Source organism: Melopsittacus undulatus, chromosome 17 (assembly GCF_012275295.1).
Source record: "Melopsittacus undulatus isolate bMelUnd1 chromosome 17, bMelUnd1.mat.Z, whole genome shotgun sequence".
Lineage (NCBI taxonomy): Eukaryota > Metazoa > Chordata > Aves > Psittaciformes > Psittaculidae > Melopsittacus > Melopsittacus undulatus.
The window spans coordinates 4,652,843-4,676,646 of record NC_047543.1 but is presented as its reverse complement, the minus strand read 5'-3'; the positions used below and the strand labels follow the sequence as shown (position 1 = coordinate 4,676,646).

The 23,804-nt window shown below is 47.6% G+C and overlaps 2 protein-coding genes across 2 annotated transcripts in view; both read right to left on the bottom strand.

The window, feature by feature from the left end:
- Positions 1 to 1,802: 1,802 nt before the first annotated feature.
- Positions 1,803 to 18,109, bottom strand: DCAF7 (DDB1 and CUL4 associated factor 7). The gene is made up of 7 exons (XM_034070096.1): positions 17,751 to 18,109; positions 11,532 to 11,690; positions 11,056 to 11,167; positions 9,894 to 10,012; positions 9,139 to 9,348; positions 8,463 to 8,580; positions 1,803 to 8,069 (listed from the first exon to the last, which is right to left on the bottom strand). Exons 1-7 carry the CDS (start codon positions 17,886 to 17,888, stop codon positions 7,897 to 7,899), a joined length of 1,029 nt encoding a protein of 342 aa, XP_033925987.1. The 5' UTR covers positions 17,889 to 18,109; the 3' UTR covers positions 1,803 to 7,896.
- A 1,582-nt stretch (positions 18,110 to 19,691) lies between these two features.
- Positions 19,692 to 23,804, bottom strand: part of KCNH6 (potassium voltage-gated channel subfamily H member 6) — a 29,051-nt gene continuing 24,938 nt past the window's right edge. The window contains exons 9-14 of the mRNA XM_034070171.1: positions 23,540 to 23,733; positions 22,738 to 22,837; positions 22,313 to 22,600; positions 21,711 to 21,891; positions 20,652 to 20,850; positions 19,692 to 19,967 (exon numbers count right to left, since the gene is read on the bottom strand). Of these exons, the coding sequence (XP_033926062.1) occupies positions 19,692 to 19,967; positions 20,652 to 20,850; positions 21,711 to 21,891; positions 22,313 to 22,600; positions 22,738 to 22,837; positions 23,540 to 23,733 (1,238 nt within the window). The remainder of the gene's footprint in view (positions 19,968 to 20,651; positions 20,851 to 21,710; positions 21,892 to 22,312; positions 22,601 to 22,737; positions 22,838 to 23,539; positions 23,734 to 23,804) is intronic.

The window sequence follows — 23,804 nt, the reverse complement described above, 5'->3', positions numbered from 1 at the left end:
TTCTGGTGCTGCTGATGCTTTCTTCTTGTGCTCTCAGCTTTGAAAGTGAAGTTAATGGAAACCCAACATCATTATCCAACTGCAGGGCAGGGTGGCAGGAGATATATTGGCCAAACCTTACCTCACCTCCAGCAGCATCCATCAGCCATGGGGAGCTCCTTAGAGCCTGCCTGGAGCACCTTTGCCCAGCCTCTGAAGAGCAGCTGCAATACCTGTCCTGTTCCTGTCCTATTCCTTTGCTCCTGTCCTGTCCCATTGCTCCTGTCCTGCTCCACTGCTCCCATCCTGCTCCTCTGCTCCCGTCCTGTTCCTCTGCTCCTGTCCTGCTGCTGAGAGCACTCCAGCAGAGGGGGCTCAGAAACTGGTTAAGAACCAGGAGCCGTTCTGCTGGTGGAACGGGCAAAGCTAAAGAGAAGGAAGAAGAGGAAGGATGTTAGAGATGCTACATGCTTTTAGGTCATTCCTTCCTTCTGAGCTGGCAGCATGGACTGTTTATTGAGCAGCACTAAGTAAAAGGCACACAATTAAGTGCTTGTTAGAGTCACAGGCCCCCAGACACCTCAGATACCACCGTTTCTCTCCCCCTGTGCAGAATATATTGTTTCCATAACGTTTCTTTCATTTCCACTGTTTTCAAGGCACTTACTGATCAGTGACCATGTGCTTTTCACTTACAGCTGCCATCAGAGCAGGTCAGCCAGAGATCAGCTGCTCCTCAATACTTTTTCCTCATATCTTTTTCTACCCATACTCCTCTAAAGGCTTTTATGGCTCTTGCTTCCCCCCACTAACAGAATCTGTTGCTCGTCTCATCTATCAGCTCCTTCTTATAGCTCCAAAGTTGCCTTCTTTCACTGGAGTGGAAGCTGAGAAAGTTCCTTCAGAGATCCAAAGCACAGATCCAGGGAAAACAAACTATCCAGGAGGATGCAGTATCTAGGAGGATGTAAATACATCTCTGTGGTAAAAGACAAACAATGCTTAGAAGGACAGCATCTTTTCCAAATAAGGACCACGAGAACGAAGTCCATATATAGATTAAAAACCACTGTAGCATCTTCACAGGCAACTCTTTCCACTGTGGTCATGAAGCTTAAGCAGCTTTGATTTCAAAGCCTGTACACAAAGAGTTAGAGAGGAATTCAGTGTTGCCAGACAACAGCTCAGCTGCACTGGAGTTCATCTAAATACTGACTGAAGGCATCAGTCCTGCTCACTGAGGTCTTAGGGAACCCCAGATCTCCAAGTTCTGCCACTCTGCCCCCCTCTAGGTCCCACTTCTGATGACACCAGTGACTGAGCCTATGAAGAAAACAGCCTTGAGCAGAGCTCACCTGGACCCAGGAGTGACTTAGAAGCTAAACCAGCACCTAATTGCTTTGTCTTCAATTTACCTGTACTCAAGAAAGCCTCAGAGACCAATTATTTGGGATCATCTCAACAACAGGCAGGGAATTACCATTTGCTGCGCAGGGAACAAGCACAATGCAAAACCTAAGCACAAACACCACTCAAAAACAGGGACCCCACATTTGAAGTCCACATGCACCAGCCATCCCATCATAGTTCTGTTGTGACTGGGCTCCTAACAACACCATTGTTGGGAGATAACTTGCAACTGGGAGGAACCACAACGATCCAGTTTGGGTGTTTAGGATGAGAGATCAATACACTTCAGCAGAGACAGGATAAAGCAATAGCCCTCCCCTTGACGGCAATAAGCTTCATTCAGAAGGGAAGAAGCTTGTGTCCCTCCCTGCTCATCCCAATGGATCCCAGGATCACCACACAGTGAACTGCAGTCGATCTACAAATGTTCCATTTTTATTACAAAGTATGAAAGGCAGAAAATACTGTACCTAATACACAGGAGGCTGAAACTTAGAAAGGAGGTTAAAAAACCGGAATAGAACTACATAGGAAGCAGGAAAGAGCATAAAAGGATGCAACGTCCAAGCCATTTCAGAAAGTTGCGTTTAAATTTACAGTTTCAACAACACGGTTCCATGATTCAGGTGTTAAAATCCATTGTAACAAAACTGGCTTTTGTATTTTCTCCATAAAAATAAAGGAATATAGGGACACTGCAGTTATCCATGTCAACAACATAGGTCTGTTGAATAGCAGGATACTAGGATTCCTCTAGGACAGCAGCAGAGGTACAAATCTCAATAGGGAAGGTGGAGAAAAGGAGGACAGAAGTAGAACTACTATTGCTTTAACATAGTTTAGTGAGAACAAGATGTCAGGAATCGCCTATGGATGCTTGTACAATCATGCTACAAAGATTACACCTTCAGGAAATTACCACAACGGGACGGTGAGTGGGAAGAGCAGAAGGGAAAACACACAGAAAAGTGAACACCTACTTGACTACTGGGAACAAAAATGCGTCGGTGCAAGAGGTTTCAGTTACATTGTGCACTGCTCCCAACCCAAGGCTAAGAAAAGAAAAGGTTCCTTTTAAGCAGTAGATTGCAGAATTCATATTTACCAGGGTGTCAAAGGAAAAGCAAAGCTTCTCAGCTGGACCAGACTCACTCATTCTCTGCCTCTTGCATTTCTGCCCTGCTCAGGCTCCACAGACTCATCCTCATCTCTATCCGAGGGGACTTGGGAGTTGCGGGTCTTGCAAGCAGGAAAGCAAACTCCAAGGGATGAGAGCTGGAACATGGGCTCGCAGCTACTCGTGGCCACAGCGTTTTCTTCAGGAAACAGCTTATTTCTTCTCTTGGTTACATTTTCTGACCAGAAATCAACTTGATGGATGCCACGTGGGTAGCTTTGTACGTTGCTTTTATGATGATGGGGATTCTAGTTTGATGTCAAGTATCAGAGGCTGCAGGAAAAGCCACTGGGATACTTGGCAAAGGGATCATCTGGAATGGGGCAGCAGCAAGCCAGGCTCACAGGTGCCTTTGCCTCTGGAGTCTGCCATGAATCACTAGTGAGTGACTGGGATTTAGCTGCATTGTATATTACCAGGTTTTAGTGCTGGTGAAGGGTGCTGACCAGTACTGGGGATGTCTTCCCTTTAAAGGGAGGAGCCAGGGGCATGCTACAGTCCTTTCAATGTCCTTGAAAACCTGACATTCCTGACTGGTCTCAGGTAAGCAGGGGGAATGCAGCTGCATCTCCAAGTAAGTGTGAGAAAGTGCTCAGTAAGTGCCACATACAACTGATTCCTTAGATTCTCTGCCAAGATCAAGAGAAGCAGGGCCATTGCTCATTCCAGAGCTGATTTTGGACACTTCCTTTTCATGTTCACTGTACCATAAGTAGAGGCCTGCTCTGCAATACTGCTAGAAAGCAGGAAATATATATAAGAGAGAATGCGTTAACTGATGGGGTACCATAACCAGGATTTGGGGTGGCAGGACCAGTTAGCAGTGGGAAGACTAAACCCTTCAGTACCTTGATGGAACTGTGCAATCTATTGAGCCAAGAGCTCACCCTTGCTGCTGTTCATCCTTTTCAGGATGTGAAAGAGTTTAAATACCACTAAGAAAGAAAGGACAAGTTCCAGAGTTTAGGTCAGACTTTACAGACAGCAGCTGCAGTTCGTCTATCACAAAGATAAGTTAAGCAAAGAACCCAGCTACATCTTTACACAACCAACTTCTGCCATTGTGTTCGGATGGCAGAAGACTCAAAACACCATCAAGGTCCTCAGCAAAAGGGACTCTGTGGGTGACAAGCAGCACGAGGTTGCTTGGGTTCGTTGTGGCAGTCTCAATACAGAGCTTCAGTTTCACGTTAACAGCATTGTCAAGTGCTCAGTTTTGGTGTTCAGTGGAACCAAGAGGGTCCACAACCACCACAGTCAGTTTAGGGTTTTGGTGACCGTGGTGTTTAACATTTCAGACAACACACAGACAAATGCCTACCATAAAAGGGCTGAGGAAAAGATGACTCCCCTCCTAATCTCACCAAAAATATACTTGATAAAGTGCCATCTGCAAGAGAACAAACCAGACACACTCAGCTTTTCTTCATTTACATTTAAAACAAGCACAACAGCATCTGTGAATTCTAAGCTATGGGACTCCTCCCCTCGTCTCTGGCATGCAGTGATCTGCAGGGGAGACTGATGCAGCTTTCTCATTGCAACACCAGGCAAAAATAGATCTTTTTACTATTATCCAGAACATTCAGGAGAGGACTTGCAGCTAAGTTTTGAAAGGCTCATTAAGTTTGACTTATGAGAGGCAATGCCTCCCCCGTTAAGTACATTTCAAGGTTCCATAAGGAACAACCTGTATTATCCAGTCTCCTTTTGTATCATTCTTTGAAACCACTTTGTTTTCTTCCGAAATAGATTGTCAGAGCACTCAGATCCATTGCCTTTTAAATCCCTGCACGCAGCACAATTCCCAGAGATGCAACCTCCCATAGCCCATTTCATTTAGAGAATTAAGAGAGCTGGCATCCTCTGCACTAATGCGCCAGCCAACTTGTTTTCACCTTATTAATGAGTTTTACATGATCAAGACCTCCTGGTTGAGAGCCAATATATAAGCAAGAATCTATGTTCTGTTTAAACCAAGAGAACTTGGTTTAAAACAGAATATAACCACCAAACATTAGCTTAGGAACTGGAATTAATCAACTGGAGAACTGATACAGAACTATGTAAGTCTGTATCTTTCTGCCCCAGAATCAGTCTTGCCTGTACCAACAATAGCACCTGTTCTGCTTTGCTAACCTCACTGATGCTCTCTTTTCCCTGCATGTTACTTTGTACTCAAGGGATATGAAGCATTTGAAAGCAGTTGCTCTGCATCCTCTGCTTGTGCAGTAAACTGGGCAAAACTAATGCTTATAGGGCCTTTACACTCAACATCATTGTTAAGCAGGTAAAACGTGACAAGAACCGTACCCTTTGAATCACAGGCTACAGTGACAAGGCTCAGGGGCTTATTTTATCTTGCAAATAAACTTGAAGCAGGAGGCAGACCATGAGTTTCCTGCCTCTGTGTCAGCAGGTGCTGGCAAAAGGGCACCAAAGCCTCTCACTTCCTTCTCTGTCTGGAAGTGCCATTTGCACTACAGAACATCTCACCCAGGAGGATTTTCATGTCTTTTCAGCCATTAACCTTTCAAGTGACTCCTTTGAAAAGAAGCTATTTTAAGGAGCATTTCCCTGTTCTAAACCGGCCTCCAGTGATTTCAAATGTAATTTCACATGAAGAATGACAATGGACTGTGCCCAAAGCAATATGTTGTGGATCCAGAAGGTACCCCAACTGGCTAAACAGGATTCAGGCTTTATTTAGAACCCACTGGAGCCTACAAGATGCCTTCACTTGTCTTTGACAAGTTTGAAACAGGTTTCCAAGTTCCACAGATAACTGTAAGCAGCTTTATGGATGGAAGAACTGACACTCATCAAGTTCATAACCGGATTGCTTTCCAACAGAAGCAAAAGTTCAGACTATTAGCTCTTTTATACATGGTCTCTTATCTTAGTATAGTAGATCGTATTCCTCTAGGAATAAACTGCCTTTGCCATTTAATATAGCCTATGGAGTCTTTTAGTGACTTTAAATTGTCTTCTGTCTTTTTTAAAGCACAGCTCTGCAGCTGTAAAAGCTGCATTTTTAAGGTGAGCCACAGATGTACCATCTTTTACTCAAGCCATTGATACAAGAAGATGGCTTTGAAGTATAAAGAGGACTACAGAAAGTATTAAAACTCCAGGTAGTTCCCTCTTAGTAACACAGCATATTATGCCTACTGTTCATAATTAAACAGTACAAGTACAGATTTGTAAATGAGTATCTAAAGCTGTGAATGCCATTAAGTGCTTCCACTAAGGAAATCTTCATCTTCACTTCATTCTGCACAAGTATTTGCCAGCTTAAGATGAAGTGCTATTGTAATAAGTGGTACCCTAATCATTCAGCTAACACTGGTCTGACATCTAGATCAGATCTATGGGACTCATAGCACTGCTGCTAGTAAGAAAAACCTGACCTTCAAGTCAAATCAAGCTTTCTATCAAGTATTCCAAACCAAACATGGAATGGCATTGACAAAACATGACCTTGAACTGTGTGAGAGTCTCTTGGTTCTCCGATAGTAAAAGGAGTGATGGAATAAAGCTGTCCCTACTGAAATCCTATCAAATTCAAAGCCAGGCAGTGCTTTCCTGAGCTCCACGCTGAGAAGCAGCCTGTAGAAGAGTATTGCTGTATGCCCAGAGTGATGAAACTCCTCTGATTCTGTTCTCTATTTGACAGTGCTTTCAGTGTCAGCTTCACTGTTTCACTGCAATCACATTCCCAACTTGCCTTTCCTGCAAAAACCGCCAAGATCCACATTTGCCAGTGTTCTGCTGCCTCCAATTGCAGGTGAATACTCACTAGATGGAAAGAACTTTGATAGTTTCTGACATTTACATCAAGACTCAGCTGGAATACCCTCCCAGACCAGCTATGCCTGGCATGTCTTCACCAGGACAGCACTGCAGAGCATCCATCTGAGTAGCCACATCACATTAAGACTTCAGTGATGACTTTTATCTTGCCTAACCCACTCAGCTTTGATTGAAAAGTGTTACTGTAGAGTGATTCACTCTTCAACACTGAAACAGAAGCCCTTGGGCACATCCCCCAAAGCTATGAGGGTGACAAGTGCCAAACCTTAGCCTCAGTGGCACTTTCTTTCCTTCGATATCTATCTTTGTGCATTGCATTAGGGAATAATTTCTTTCAGAGAAACAGCTTTTATCTCGAGAGCAGACCAGCTCTTCTGACTCATCTCCCTCATGCAACAAGACCTGACAGCAAAAAGCAAACACACTTTGGCAAGGAAGATTGCTTTGCAGTCCTCTCAAGACCTCCCAGGAACACAGCCCAAGGTACAGGCTAAGCCCAAAATCTTGCTCAGATCATTTGCCAATCAAGCAAGCTACAAAGTGTGAAACCATTTTATTTTGGTTTAGATAGGAAGTCTTCCGAAGGGAAATCGTGTGATTGGAAGTCTCCATCCCAAGTCCATTACAAGTCACATTTTGCCAGGAGCAGTTTACCTCCTGGGAGCTTAAATCATGCACGTATCTTCTTCCTGAAACCTATAACCATTCCGTCAGCTAACACAAGTGCAGGATACACACAAATCCAGTTATAAGTTAAAAATAAGGCCTACCATAGTAACAACTGCCTCTAGCATCAGAGAAGTGTAAAGAAGTTGTGCAACAAGTACTTGTACTTCACAGCACCAGGAAACTCTGCCCAGCTCACCAGGTATAAGAGCCAAGGCAACAGTTAATTCTGGCAGGCCTTTACTGCCAGGGAGCCTGCAGTGTTGTATCAAGGAATAGATCCTGCTTTGGGCATATGGAAATGGGTCACATATCAAAAGTAAGAATTAGGGAGGAAAAAAAACCACCTTACTCAATAGAAAGTTATAGCCCAATATATAAAAAACATACAAATGTTTCAACAGTTTAGAGGCAGCAAGAACAGGAATGCTACAGATTCCTGCCAAGGTGGCTGTTAACATCAGTGTCTTTTTTTCCCCCCCACCTTGTTTTGCACCTGCATCTCTTAAACTAGTTGATGTGCTACCTCAGCTGGCTGACACACACATGGACATATGCTGCAACTTAAAAGCCTGCAAGCTTCTTAATACAGTCAAACAAATATACAGAACTTTAACTGAGGGGGGAAAAGAAGGAAACCAGAACCCAGAAGGTCCAAGAGGCTCAGCACGTCTCTGCATTTTAGAGTCTTGGAGAGACAGGAGAAACCTGCCATTGATTCTTGTAACGGTTCCTTTTAACAGTAGATGCAAAGCAACAACAGATACTGGCCACTTGACTTGCGTTGTTCTTACTTTAGAGGGGAGGGGAAGTTATACAGCCCTGCCTCACTGTGGCACGAAGCAGTAATGTTACACCCTCAAGATCTCCAGGCAGTTGTTGTAGCAGATAGCTATCCAGTCTGGCTGAGTTGATGCCCACTGTACATTGTTGATTTCTCCCTCTGCTGTATAGGCCAAGATAGGGTCCTCAATGGCACGAGGCATTTGCTGGATATCCCAGATGAGAGCCTGATGGTCATCCGCTGCAAATGGAAGAGAAAATTGGAAATGCAACCAAAGATCTCCATACATGGCTACTGACAGGCATGTAGTCCAGGAAGTTAAGACAGGATAGAGCTTTCGTAGTTCGGAGATACAACTATGCTCCAACAAAATCAACTTGGATCATTATACATTACCCAGGACAGAGTTGAAAACCAAGTGATCAGTGGAACTCCTTTCAACTGAAAACATTAAAGAACTAGATAGCAAAAAAGCTAAGGAATATTAAGATACTCCAGTTTAGCTAAAGCAGATGCCCAGTTTGGGCACTGGGCTTTGCTATCACACAATAAGCTGCTAAGTGTCCACCTCATAGCACTGAAAGCCACTCAGGGATTCACCAATGCAGCTGGGTAGGGATGGATCCCACTTACCAGCTGTGCAAATGTGGCAGGATGAATGAGGTGCCCAAGCAATTCCATTTACACATGCTCTGTGGTTGTTTAACCTGGCAACAGGAGTGCAGGGAACTCTGACATCCAGAATCACAACCTTCAGAAACAAAACACAACCAGATTAGGAACCTGCATTTGTTTCTTCAGAAAACCAAATATTTTGAGCTAAGGCTGTAAATAAAGCCCTTTCCTAAAGGATGTGGTCGGGAAGCAAACACTGCTCTCATATAATAACTTAACCCTGGTCAATGTGACCGATGTCTCAAAAGGAGTCAGACCTCAGGGAGAGCTTGCAGGATACACAAAGGCAAAGGAATTGTGCCTCCCTGAAGCAGCACAGCTGACAAATGAAGATACCCTGCCCTGTATGGTGAACCCAGAACAAGGTGACTGAAACACCTGCAGGGAAGACTTTATGTGGAAGTTATTGCTCAAGTGGCTCACAGACCCCTCTTAAACATCAGCTTAAAATACATGGGCCACTGTGATCTTCAAGTTTACAATGCCAAAGTTACTTCTTAAGTTAAAGTTAGTGCATGAAGAATTGGTGCTTAATCATATTCCAGTTCAGGTACTGACACTGCCCTTTAAAGAGCTGACTACTAAGCAGTACCACGAAACCACAGCACCCAAAGAGGATGAGCTGCCACCTTACCTCCATACCATCCATGGCCATCGTAGCAAGATAGTTGGGATCCTGCTTATTCCAGCAGAGACGCAGCAGTGGATGGTGCTGTGGGTCCTCATAAATGATGGTGCTGTGCTCCAAATGACGGAGATCAAACATCCTCACTGAGCCATCTGCACCGACTGAAGCAAACATGTCTCTGCCACCGCCTGCCCGGCTGAAGGCAATGTCATAGACCTGTTTGGTGACAGGGCAGAAAGAAAACCTCGGCTTTAGTGAGAACACTGCCTTCTCCTTCACACCGAAAAGGGTGTTACCTATGGACAGCAGGCCTAGTTGGGACATAAGCTGCAAAGTACTTGATGTTCCTAGCAAGTTTTAGTGATTATAACACTTGCCAAAAGGAGGAGGAAGAAGGCCAGGCTGGATGGGGCTTGGAGAAACCTGATCTAGTGGAACCTTGCCCCGTGGCAGGGTGTTGGAACTGGATGAGCTTTAAGGCCCCTTCCAAACCAGTCTGGGATTCTATGACTCAGGAGCATAGCGTAATAAAACAAGCATTTACGTCCAGATTCTACAATGAGTAACTAGAGTAGCTTTGATAGACAATAGTAGAGTTTTAATGAGTTTGGTAGTACTCAAAACTGGGTATCTTAATCCTAGATAAACTACCTTTTAGGATCATCAGATCTTTCAAGAAAAAGGGGAAAACAGAAAAGTTCTGCTCCTTTACTACCACTTCAAAAGTACGTAATATAAACCATCAGAAAAAGCCCTGTCACCTCTTTGTCATGTGCAATAAGCTGGGTTTTCACATGGCCGGAGACCAGATTTACTCTTCCCAGAACCTGTCCTGTCTCCAGACCCCAAATAGTGCAGGTTGTGTCAATACTAGATGTACCTGAAACAAAAAACACGTCGTTATCAAAATTAATATGATCACAAAGTATTTAATCACTTACTGGATTAATGTAATACCCTCCAACATCTACAGATTGGAATAGCTACAAGAACAACACGACTGAAATCAGGAATGTCAAACAGCCAAGAGCTTACCATGCATTTAAATGACCCAGACCTTTTAGCTGCAGAAATAGTCTTGCACACAGGAATAAAGTGTAAATAGCTCATGTCTACTTCCATCTATTGAGAAACCTGATGGAACTCTGAGATGAGCTTACCCATCCTCTAAGTCTCATGTGCATGTCAAAAGCAAAATTCAGTCAGTGTTGCAATACTCTGTGATTATTAATTGGTTGTTCCTGTGGGCTGAAGGTGGGGGGGGAGCAGTAAAGCTCTTAAGAGATGAGAGATGCAACACACAAAAAATAAATCATGTAGTAAATAATTACTAAGACACATTATCACTGTTAATCTCTCGGCAAATCCCCCTGACATAAATGGCTGTGCTCTTCTGGGAAACAAACCTCTGCTGGATCAGGCATCTCGAATTCACAATTTGTCCCATAGCCTAATAATTAAACCTTAAGCATTCAGCCCCCTCCTCCAACTGAATTAAGGGCCCTTGGTTCGACTCCTGCTGCTGAAATGGCTTCACAAAAGATAAAGCTTGGTACACAGCTTTCTATCCACTCCAGAACACACTGAAATACGCCACAGGAGTTGATGTACATCAGTACTTAACACTACAACAGCAGCTTACATACCCTGAAGAGTAAGCCTCCCTATCTGCAAATCAGGAACATGCCTAATCCAACTTAACCAACTTATTCTGTATTGAACAGGGCACCTTTCAGTGCAGAAAGTCTCCATGAGCTGCACATGATGTAGCTTTATGATGCAGAAGTTTGTCCACTGGGTAGTTATCAGATTAACCATGGGATATGCAATGAAACAGCAGCCTGTCACAGCCCAGAATTCATCAGACTGAACTCAGAAGCGTGGCTTTTCCATGCCAAACACGTAGTGTTTTGTCAGTCTCACCTAGAAGATAAGGATCCACTTCATTCCAGTCAAACGATGTGAGTGGAGCACAGAAATCAGAGTTCTTGTTGTTGTTCAGCAAACACTCCAGCCGGGTCTCTGTTTCACCCACCTTGGGAGAAAGTGAAACATCTGATTAAGCATCCACATCACACAACTCATTCAACTTGCACCTCCCAAAACATAAGGTGTTAATCCTAAAGCTCTGGGAAACACAATCACCGTCTCTATCTTCACTAAAGCAACTACCACGACAATTCCACTTCTGCTATAATCTTCATATTTAGCACATTTATTGCAATTCAGGAAACAAATCATCAAGTGCTCTGACTTGATTTTATGCCTTAATAGCGTAGCAAGGGCAAGACACCCTGAAAGGAAAGTAACTCACGTCAAGAAACCTGCTCTCGAGTGAAAATGAGATCAAGACCCAACAAAAACAATGGTTCATCTTTTCCTAGGGAGGATTTACTCACTCTCCACACTCGCAGATAGTCACCACTAGTCGCCAGCAGGTCTGGATATACTCCCTTGGTGTCTGGGATCCACATAAGCTTGGTGGTAGGGTAGGGGTGGTCAAAGGTGTTCCTGCAAATGAATTCTGAGCTCTCTTCATCCAAACCCACAAGCTGCACCTGTAAGAAGCCATATTCAAAGAAAGCATTTTATCAAAGTACTCATTTATAAGTACAGCATTAAGATTGAGTATGTATTTCAGATAGACACCTTCTGTAACCTCAAGGACAATATAAAAGTCCTATCAAGCCAATGGAATGAGAAATCATTAAAGCTTTGCTTCCAAGCTGGGGCATGTAAGCCAAGTGAAGTCCACATCATCCGCACAGTGCTTTACTTTGAAGAGATGATCTCATATGAAGCAAAATCCAATCCTAAGGGATTAAAGACCACCCTTCTCTTTTCCACATTGCAAAGCCTAGTTTAAATCACAGGCTTAAACTGCACAAATGTTATTGCAACTCATCTTTAACTGAACTGATGCTGGCAATGTCATTTTCAGAGCAGGAGGAGCTGCAGTTTGCACAACAACCACCCACAATTAAAGCCCATATCATGGAATTCTTGGCCATAACCCTTCAGATTGCGACAGATCCTGTCAGCTAATTAATCAAGCTGTTTTCAGCATCCCATTACCTAAAATGCTCTGTCACAACTGCATGAAATTAAGATCCACATTAATCACATCAATGGGTCAGAAAGCAGAACAGAATTTAGACCTAAAAACCCAATTGGAAAGCTCAAGGATTTCCATCACTATCCCAATGTTTTGTGTGAAAAGGCCAAGAAAGCAGATCTGCTGAAGGATTCTTGGTGACTGAATTCTGAGTTAGGTTTCTTGCACAGTAATGTGACAGGGGAAGGGCTAAAGCACATCAGAGTGATGCAAGACAGAACAAACAAGAAACTATCTCCACATAGTTTGGTCATGACAACACCTGAAGTAATGCTTGAAGTGCCAGACATGATGTTATTAGAAAAACAGTGACATGTCAAAGTGTTCAGAGAACAATATAGTGCTGGGAGGATGTGTCTGACCTAGCAGTGACCACAGGATGAAAGCCCCACTGTGTTCAATGCTGCTCAAACACAACCATCGTGGGGACAGCTCACTACAATGTGTTTGTAAGCTGCTCATGGTAGGAACTTCCTAATACTTTCCACACAGCAGCTTCCTCCTGGAAAGAGTGGCTTAATGGATTTTGTCTAAGATGTCTATCTGAAAAAATCCTGAATATTGTGGGATAAGCAATTTAGTTAACAAACTACACATTTAAACTAGATCAGAAATCTGCCCTGTTGTTTTCTACATAATAGAAAAACCAACAAATGCTTCAGTGGATCTTAAACTATAACATTAGCAGTTAGGAGCCCATTTAGAGATGCTCATAACAAATGCAAACTTTGCCCCTGTCACAAGTCCTTTCCACCCCATAACAAACCCTAAAAGACCCTATGGGATGCTTCTAGAAACTGTTATTTGTCTGCCTTGCACTCTATTACAGCTACTCCTTATTACACTTTACACTCTGGCACGAAGCAGTTAAGAATCTCCCAGTCTCCTGCAGTGACTGACACAGAGCTTTCAAACTCCTTTAGGGATCACAACTACTAAGCCGATTTTACAAAGGAAGCAAATTGTCCTTGGAGATAGAAAATCTCATGGCAAGGGCAGGATCAGAAGACAAACGACCTTAAAGCATTTCCTCTGCTTTTGCTGGTCGCAGCTCAGTACAAGCAGTCAACATACTCAGAACCAGAAGCCAGTCTCAAACAGCAAAGGACCCACTTCCATTGCTGTGAATGCTCATCTTCCTGCACCACACCTCCAGGTTTAACCCCTCAACTGTGGGACAACCCAGTACCTTTGTGATCTGGGATGTTTGTAGATGTAGGCCAGTTTGGAGAACCAAACTTGCACTAACACCACTGGGCAAGAGCTGCAGATCAGGTGTCTGACACTGGCAGCAGCCTGTGATAGCTCTGAGCAGGAGGCACTGGGCCTGCCCAGAGACAGGAGCAGGAGCAGGCAATACTGCTTGAGAAGCTCTGTTCTTTCTTAACTAGCATATTCAAAGGTATGACTCTTCTCTTTGGACCTGATCACATACAGCAATTACAGAATCCCTCTATTCATCCTCTTGTGCAGGTTGAGCATGAGGAGATGGAATTAGTTTCAGGATGCTTAATTATATTAGAGCCCTGTCACTCCCTCCTGCAAGTGAGGCAAGATGTGCTGCTGCATGAAGTCCAGTCCAGGTAAGAGTGAGGGGATACTAAGAGCAAAGTAACCGTCAGTCTGGATATGATTTGAACCATTCTGTATCTACCTGCAACTCATTCCAGTGGGAAAATGAGGACCACTGTGTTCCATCTCCATTAGCTTTGTAATTACACTGTGACAGTAGCCAGAAATCCTAAATATTTAATGCTTCTCCAATACATTAAGATATGCTAAAAATGGATCTGGATTGTCATAAGGCTTAATTGCAAGTGTGTAACTTGTAAAGAAATCATTTCATCAGCATTCCTTAACTTCTAAAAGGATTACATCTCTCTTCGACATGGTCCAAAAGAGTTGGACACAGAATTAAACAATGCACAGTTTGGTAACAGCTTGCTGCTTTTTCCTGTGTGCTTTGAGGAACAGTTAAGTGAGTTTAAATTACTTTATTTAACTATATCCCTTTAATCTAATTGGTAACTACTAAGAACAACATTCTTTTAGGGTCAGGTACAATCAGAAAGATCTCACTGCCCCAATTCATCTTCAACATGCAATCAAGTTTTCTTTGCATGACAGAAAACAATGACCCTCTGGTAAACCAACCACCCTGAACCCTCTTGATTTGAGGCACTGCTCAGGAAGAGGTGGAAAGCACACGGGCTTCAGTGTGGGAGGAGCAGTGTACAGCACCATTCTTCACTGCTTTCTAAACCGGACTCCAGTTTTGCCTTGCAGATAGATTCCCAAACCAACCTTTCCTGATGTTTTCCATACATGGTTCCTGACCCATGAAGCCACAGTCAGGAGTTTGTGGAACAGCATTACCAGGGAGATTTACGAACAGCTCTGCTTCCTCCCATTACAGTGACCCTCGAGCCATTCTGAAGGCTGACAGCAGTTTCCTAATCCCAGAAGTTCAGGAAACATTACCTGAAATCATTTTAGTTCTTCCAAGCAGAGCATTCCAAGCATCTCTTGTACCAGTGATTTATCAGCAAAGGTGCACGAGCTGAAACAAAACTCCTCTGGGGTTCAAGCAGTTCCTGGAAACCAGCTTTTGGTATGCTACAGAGGCTGTTAGTGTGGGGGCTGACAGAGCTTAGAAGTGTCTGGGAATTGGGGATAGCAGTAAATTAAGGTTTGGCAGTCAATAAATCCAAGTTCTCCATAAAGGAGAAATGTAAACAGGCATTTCACATACATAACACAAGTATTTCAAGCTCTGGTAATTTCTACAGGAACAGAAAACCACAGCGACAAATGAGACACGAATCTCTCCTCTTCCTTTCACTGTAATTCCTTCACAGTGAGCACTACTGCAACACTTGGTGCATTAAAGTCTTCTTTTAAGAAGCCCTAAACTAGAAGAGTAATAAGGAAAAAGGTACATTCACCTATTTGGTTAGATTTTAAGCAAACCAGAACGGCTATTCCAGACTGTTGGGGTTTAACATACTAAGGATAAGGGAGAAAGCCTTTGGAACAAACCATTGCAACATCAAGAACAGAGATGCTTGGAGATTATCAGAGATCTCAAAAGATTATAAATGCAAAGAGAAAGCTGAACTGAAACTGAGTCTTCATTGTCCTTTTAATTAGCACCAACTGCACCTCTAAGTGTATTCTGATGTCAGAAGCCGGCAATATAAAACATCTCAACTGGGAAGGGCAAATTATGCAGGAGGACAAAACTTTCACACGTACCCTGTAGGAATCTTTGACTTCTACTTACCCCAAAAGTCAGGCTATAAACCCAACTGCTCCAGACCCTTTGCAGCACAAGGTTATGGACCACTTACACAGGACAACTTCCCCTTCCCTTAGTTATATACCACTGACAAAAGCTGGAGCTGGAAGAATTTACAACCAGTGTACACCCAACACAACCACAGAGTACCTGTCCAGGAGTTCCCAATCTGGAGCATGATGCTATTCCCTGTTTCAGTATCCCCTAAAAGCTGTGAGAGTCATAGTAAAACATCATAAGACACCATGAAGAAAGTGAATATTAAACAGCACCCCTAAGCTTGTTCTGGTCCCCAGAGTAAAGGGGACAACATCAATACCTGAAGTATTAACAACACTTTTAATGACCCTTCTGCAGTGGAATGCTGTACCTGAGAGCAATACAAAAAGCACCAAAGAAAACCACACACACAGACACACAAAAAATCCACCACAAAAGAAGAAAAAACAACTCTGAAATAGCAGAGACACAGCAAACCATCTCAGCAAAGTGAAGGTTTCACCACATTTATTGGTCAAGTTTAGTTTGCAATCACACACCATCTTTATTTCTACAGCAGCAGAATCCAGACTGACATTCCCTCATTCTCATACCTTCCAGCTCTTTACATCACATAAAACTCAAGAGCATGTGGTGCTTATGTGGACTGAAGTCACCAGAATAGTTAGTCCTGAAGTTCAGAGGGGAACATTCACAGACAGCAGTGATTTACATCGTCCTACGTGCCTTCTGTCTGCAACAACTGTGAGTGTAAAGGGCAGAAAAGAGAGGGGCTGACTCAACCTCTTTCCATGTGGAGCCTGACCTGGAAAGAAGACCTGACCACGCTGTCATTGAGAGCAACCCCAGGGAAAGGGCCAGACTTAAGGAGGTAAAGGCAAACCTAAATGAATACCCCTTGATGAATCACTTTTACAACCTCTAAACAAGCAACCTGTTGGCAAGTTTGTTGTTTGGGTTTCTCAAGAGTACACACTACAAAACCATTTCCAAGTTAAACAAATTCAGTTCTCAAGCTGCAGGACCTGCCTCTTCCCAGCAGCATTCCCAATGGAAGGAGACAACTCATCCACAGCCAACTCATCCTGCCTGAGCTAGGAAGTGCTCAGCACAAGGATCATGCCTAGGGCAGCTGCAAGTGCAGTAGTTTAAGTACTGTAACATGTCACCTAAGCAGTACCTTCACTCCCTCTCATTATATCCTGCACAAAGCTCAGTAATCCCCAACACCAACCTCCTGACAAAGCTACAACACACACATGCCACAAACAGACAGAACTGTAGTTGCAAAAAGCTGCACACGTAGTCTCTATTAGTCTCATAGTCTCAACATAAAGCTCTCCACTTATATCTGGCATGGAAACAATGAAGATATAATCTCATGCCTCATTACACCGTTGTTCTAAGAGCAAAGCAAAGGTACTGAGTGATCAGTGAACATGGTTTAGATACTTATGGAAAGAAGTTATCCCACAGAAGTCTTGCCAGCAAGAAAGTATGACAACAGCAGAGATTTCCAACACAGACACCTGTATATGAGCAAACTTCAGTCCTGGCCACAAACCAGCCTTTATACTGACAAAAAGCCAGGCATGCTCCAGTGAAGGGCACCCATGGCTCTTCCCACCCCAGTCCCTGTCTCCCATCAGCTGAGGACTCGCAGGAAGGAAACCAGCCTGAATCTAGGCCAGCATCCTGCCCTTCAAGGGAATACAGAATCAACTAGGCTGGAAAAGCCCTTTCAGCTCATCCAGTCCAGCCATTCCCAGCAGTGCCAAGGCCATGGCACTGAGGGGTGTGAACACCTGCAGGGCCGGTGCCTGCAGCCCTGCCCTGGGCAGCCTGTTCCAATGCCTGAGCACCCTGTGGGGCAGGAATTGTTCCTCAGCTCCATCTTAACCTGCCCTGGTGCAGCTTGAGGCCGTTTCCTCTTGTCCCATCCCTTGTTCCTTGGGAGCAGAGCCCAGCCCCTCCTGGCTCCATCCTCCTGTCAGGCACTTGTAGGGAGCCATCAGGTCCCCCCTGAGCCTTCTCTTCTCCATCTGAACCCTCCAGGTCCCTCAGCTGTTCCTCATCACCCTTGGGCTCCAGGCCCTGCACCAGTCCCATTGACCCCCTCAATATCTCCCTTGTAGTGAGGGATAGAAGTGCCGGCCTCCCCTCTGCCCCAGCCCCGCTGCCACCAGAGCCGTGCCCGCTGCCCACCTTGTTGTTATACTCCTCCACGAAGCTCCCCAGCGCCAGACGGAACCTCTTGTCCGGCCGCACGCTCCAGTTCATGGCGTACACGGTCCAAGGCGCCTCATACTTGTAGATCTCCTTCCGCTTCCCGTGCAGCGACATGGCTGGGCCGAGGGGGTCCCGGGCAGCGGCGGGGCCGACGGCTGGGAGCGCTGGGCCCGGCTGACCCGAGCGGGACGGGGGAGCGGGCAGGGGCACGGGGAGGCCGTGCAGGGAGCGGGGCAGGCCGCAGCTCGGAGCCGCAGCCCCAGGCTCCGGACCCCGGCGGCGGCGGCAGCGCGGAGGCCGTGCGGGACTCGGCCCCTCACACAACGGGAACGGAAGCCACGAGGGAAGCCCCGCCCCCTGCGTGCGGATTGGCTGTTGTTTAGAGCATCGGGTGTCTATTGGCTAATTTATCCGTCTGTTTGTCTCGCTTTAGGTTTCTATTGGTCGCTTTGCCCTTCATTCCTCACCCTCTGACTGGGGGAAACCTATCGTCGCGTTTGACTCCGCCCCGGAGGGAGGCCACACTAGTTCTCGACATCTTATTGGCTACCCGTGGTCGCAGTGGCGCGGGGCGGGACCTTGGGGTTTTATTGATCATCGATTGGCTGGAAGCGCTGTCAGTCAGCTCAGGCGGAGCCAAACGGGAGGCTAGGCCGTGGGTTCGAATCCCGGCTCCGCCGAGCTGGTGGCAGGGACGGGTTCGGCTCTCATTAACCGAAGCTTAATTATGGGGTGTCATTTGGCTGCAGCCCCCCCGGCCCTATCCTTGACCCCTGAGCCCCACACTCCCTGAATGAAGCAGCTGGGATTTGCCTGCAGCCTCCCCAAGGCACATGGGCACCTGGCAGGGATGCACTCAGGGATGCTCTCAGGGATGCACTCAGGGATGCGCTCAGGGATGCGCTCAGGGATGCTCTCAGGGATGCGCTCAGGGATGCTCTCAGGGATGCACACAGGGATGCGCTCAGGGATGCGCTCAGGGATGCTCCCAATAAACACGGGTGAAATCCACATTTAGGTGCCAAAAACATCTTTATTAGCAAAGTGTACGCTAAAACTCCAGAGGAAGAGATGCTCACAGTTTTACTACTCTCAAAGGGAGCTCGATACATGAGCAGCAGCCTAGGACTGTCACAGCATCTAACCGAAGGGCAAGGCGGCAGTGCTAAGAGTGGGCTTCTCCTACAGGGAATGCAGCGGGACCCTGCCAGGGAAGGGGATGGGGAACGGGAAGCATCTATCAAACCTTTATCAAAAGGGAGAAGCTGGGGTGAGGTGTTTGGGGCTTTCCGGGTTTGTGCTTTTGAGTTTTGTGCTTTATATGCCCACGCCAGCGACCGGTTGGGTTGATTTGGGTCAGGGTCTGCAAGGTGCCATCAGCCTTGCTGGAGACACGGATGCCCTAGGACCTGTGCTGAAGCGTGCTGAAGCCTGTGGTTCCTCTTCTGTCCTCTGTCCTTATCCTGGGCTTCCCACCTGCATCTCCCCCAGTACCACGCTATGGAGATCTCCTCCAGTGACCACCCTCTCTAATGGGGTATCTAAGCCCGGTGCCAACGCAATGGTCCCTGCTCCAAGGAGCTGGCAGCAAAGTGGCCTTTGCTTTCTTCTGGTCGCTTGTGCCGTGCTCGACAGGAAGCCTTGGCAAGGAGGAGGTGGTGGGCACAGTTTGGCTGCAAGAGAGAACTGCTCGGGGTTCACTAGGATGTGCAGATGAAGTCAATCTACTCTATGGGAACGGCTGGCAAACGCTGACCTTGGAAGCCGGTCACTCTCCTCCTCCTTGCAGAAGACAGCTACGAGTTATAGCCCTGAGCCAATGGCATTGTCCTTGGTCTCACCCTCCCAGTCAAAACCAGCAGCAACCGCCCGAGCCTGCAGCTGAGGTTCCTCGTGGCTTGCTTGGCAGCCGTGTCTCTAACTGCCAGGAAGCACCGGGTCGGAGCGGTGTCTCTGAATGTCCTGATGCTCAGGAGATGCCTCCAAGTGCTCGGGAAGGGAAGGGAAACGAGAGCCCCGGCACAGTCCCTGTGTGGTTGGTGCCCTTTGGTGCACGGGCAGAGGGGGGGAATGATGCTCCTGCTCGGAGCAGACCAGCGTGCTTCCATCCGATGCTGCAGTCGGGTGCATCCCGCTCGGACAGGAGTCCTTGGATTTCAAGTGGAACTTTTCTACCTCCGCGTAGCTTGGGCTCTGGTGGGAAAGGGGGAAGCAGGTGGGTTATGGTAAAACCAAACCCAAGGCACACTCCCTCCTCACCCCATCAGGCTCCAAGCCCCAAATGTGTTATTTGCATGAGCAGAGGAACCCACTCCCCTCCATGCTGATGGGGCAGATGGATAGTGCTGGGGAGAGCAGCCTGGGCCCCCAGATGATGGAATGGTTTGGGTTGAAAGGATGTTAGGATCATCCAGCTCCAAGCCCTGCCATAGGCAGGGACCCCTTCCACTGGAGAAGCTTGCTCCAAGCCTCTGTGCCTTGAGCACTGCCAGGGATGGGGCAGCCACAGCTTCTCTGGGCACCCTGTGCCAGCGCCTCAGCACCCTCCCAGGGAACAGCTTCTTCCCTATATCCAACCTGAACTTCCCCTGTTTGAGTTTGAACCCATCACCCCTTGTCCTATCTCTGCAGCCCCTGATGAAGAGTCCCTCTCCAGCATCCTTGGAGCCCCCTTCAGACACTGGAAGCTGCTCTGATGTCTCCCTACAGCTTCTCTTGTCCAGGCTGAGCAGCCCCAGTGCCCTCAGCCTGGCTCCATATGGGAGCTGCTTCCTCAGTGATGCACGGAGCAGAAGCACCTCCAGGTACATCCGCTCCCATCTCATGACCCTTGGGCTTTGCCTGGACGTGGGGCTGGGACCCCAGGGGTGTCTTTACCTGCTCTGGGGTGCTCAGCTCCTGGTCCTCTGGGGGTGCATGGGGGGCAAGAGGCTCCAGGCTCCGCGGGAGGATGCTGTACATGGCCAGGCTGTGGGATGATGGCGAGATGGGGCTGTATGCGGGCGGCACTTGGGAGAGCTGGCGCTGCAGGAGCTGGAGGATTATACTGATATCTGATGACATCCTGGACTCCAGCCTGGGGACAGAGCATCCTGTGTTAGCACAGTGCATCCTATGGGAGCCAGAGCGGGATGTGATGCACTGGGGAGCAGGCACCAGTGTGATGGTGAAGATGCTTTGTTTGGTGAGGTTTTAACAGAGATTCAAACCAGTGCTGCTACTGAAAGATCCATCATAGAACACAATCACAGAATGGGTTGGGTTGGGAAAGGCCTTAAGATCATCCAGTTCCAACCCCCTGCCATGGGTAGGATGCCTTGCCCCAAACCATGTCACCCACGGCTCCATCCATCCTGCCACACTACATCATTCCCTGGGCAGTCTTTTGTGGAGCCCAACCAGGATCTGGAGCAGGGAGCTGAACAAAGCTAAAACTGCCCTGGAGAAGGGAAAGAGTTGCAGTGGTTTGGTTTAACCTGGATCAGTTCTCCAGGCCAGCTGCCTGTGCTGACAGACTGGTTTTAACTGGGATGGGACAAGAGGAAATGGCCTCAAGCTGCACTGGGAGAGGTTTAGGTTGCTTATTTCTCATTTAGAGGGCAATGATGCACACGAGGCTCATGTGCCCAAGCAAGAGGCTGCTTGCAGCTCTTTGCAGCAGCAGGAGGAGCCCTGCAAAGGGCTCAGGGGGTGGTTTCATGTCTGGCATTGCATTGAGTTTGGAAGCAGCAGCAAAGCAGCAGATCCCCAAGGCTAGGACTTGTGGTTTGAGAAGCTGCTGCATTTGCAAGGTGCTTCCATCACCTTCCATCCCCAAGGAATGCAGTGTCCCAGTGGAGACCCATCGAGACCCCAGAGAGCTGCAGTGACCCATAGGGAGCTATGGTGATGGCTCCCTGGTTTATCTCCATCCCTGCATCCCAGGGATGAGCCTACCTGCTGAGCTGAGCCTGCAGGAGCTCCAGCCTGGACTCGATCTGTCCTGGTCTGTAGTCACTGTGCAGGGGCACATCCTGCGAGCTGTGTACCAAGGAGATGTGTTGCAATGGCTCCGGGTGGTGGTTTGGCCTTTGGTCCTCCCAGAAGGAGAACACGTTGGGGATGTCCATGGGGGTGGCTGGAAGGAGAGGACACAGCACTTATATCAGCACTTCTATCTTGCATCTTTCAGTCTCATTGGCATAGAGGTGCTCCAGAATCCACCACCCAACATGATGGAGAGCCATCACCCTGACATAGGTGGTCCTCAGGGATAGTCTATCACCCTAGCACCTGGGTGCTTCTGGGGACCCAAGGTGCTTGTGGACACTCCATCACACTGGCACCCAACACATTTGGCCTCTTGGGAAGGTTCCAAAGGTGTCCTAAGAGAAACTGCATGGCAGGGGAGGGACAGAGCAGATAATACTGGGGACAAAAGGCAACAAAGACTCTCGGCTGCCCTCAAATCCACTCTGCCCCAAGACAAGGCCAACAAGGTCATCATGTCCAAGCATCTCCCACCACCCTCCTGCCAGCTTTGGGCTACACTGTGGTACCTGCATAGGACAGGCTGCTCTCTGCTGCCTGCTTTCCAACCTCGGTGCTGCCGGCGCCCGTGGTGATGAGGCTGAGTGTGGGCAGAGCCAAATCCTCCTTTTTGGATGTGGGGAAGGGCTCAGCTTTCCTAGGGCTGCCGGTCTTGGCTTCATCATCGCTGGTCTGGGAGCAGGGAGTGGTGCTGCTGCCCCCATCATCCCAGTGGTCCTTACTCAGCGGGTCCTGCAGGTTGGTGAGCTCTGAGTAGGTGTGATACTGCTCTGCATCAGAGATGCCCGTGTCTGGGTCTGTGGGGCAGCACAACAGGTTAATGCGGGGAGCACCACGCATGGCAAAACCAGCCCCCATCCCCTCGAGGGTACCCATAACCTGGGGCACCCTAAGAAGAGAGGGATGGAAGGCAGCATGGGTGCTGGGTGCTCACCAGGCTTGCTGGGCTGGCACAGGGAGTGCTTGCGCCGGCGCATCCGCCGGTACGTGCAGTCGTACTCCTCACTGAGCGGAGAGCGGGGAACGCTGTCTGCCTGGGGGGGGAGAGGGGCTGGTCACCAGCGGGACATGGGCCACCCATGGGTGCCATGGCCTGTGCATGGGTGCCATGTCCCATACGTGGGTGCCATAGCTCGTTCATGGGTGCCATAGCCCGTCCATGAGTGCGATGTTCCATCCATGTATGCTATGTCCCATCCATGTATGCTAAGTCCCATCCATGGATGCCATGGCCTGTCAATGGGTGCCATAGGGGTTACAGCCCATCCTCCTTAGGGCTGGTTTCCAGCTCCCTCTGGTTCTCCATCACTGCCCTGTCCCACCCAGTGAGTCCTGGACTGGTTTCAGAGCTCAGGGGATCCTAGAGGGTGGCTTTGCTGCTGTGAGATTGAGTTGAGGGCCATGGGGAGGGAAGGAGCACCCCGATGGGGGCCAGGACATAGGCAGGGTTTGACTTTCTTTTCTATCTCACCAGGTAGGTGTCTCTGAAAACAACTGTGAGGAAAGGACGAAATCCACTCATAAAGCTGAAGTCAAAGAGCAATACCAACAGGGCTTGGGGGGCCACCCTTCTGAAGAGCTTAGGGATGCACAGGGGGGAATCAGAACCCCATGGAGAGTACCTTGGGAAAGGTGGCTGTTGGCCACTGCACCACCCAACTGAGCGAGGAGCACTTGTTTGCATCCTTGCACTTCCCAAAGGCATCGACCCTCCCAGGGACAGCCCTGGCACTCACATCTCGCAGGTTGAAGGTGATCTCCAGGTTGCTCCAGAAGTTGTCGGAGAAGGCTGGGTACATATCCAGGACCTCCAGCAGATCCTCCCTCTGGATCTTGTGCAAGTCGCAGTAGGTCAGAGCCCTCACGTCAGCGTTGGACTTCCCTGGGCGGGCGTAGAGGCTGATGGGCTCTCCGAAGATGTCGTTCTTCCCTGTGCCAAGAGACAGGCGTTAGGCTCCAGCTCCTTGCCCATCACCCCTCACCCTCGCACAAGGAAGGACT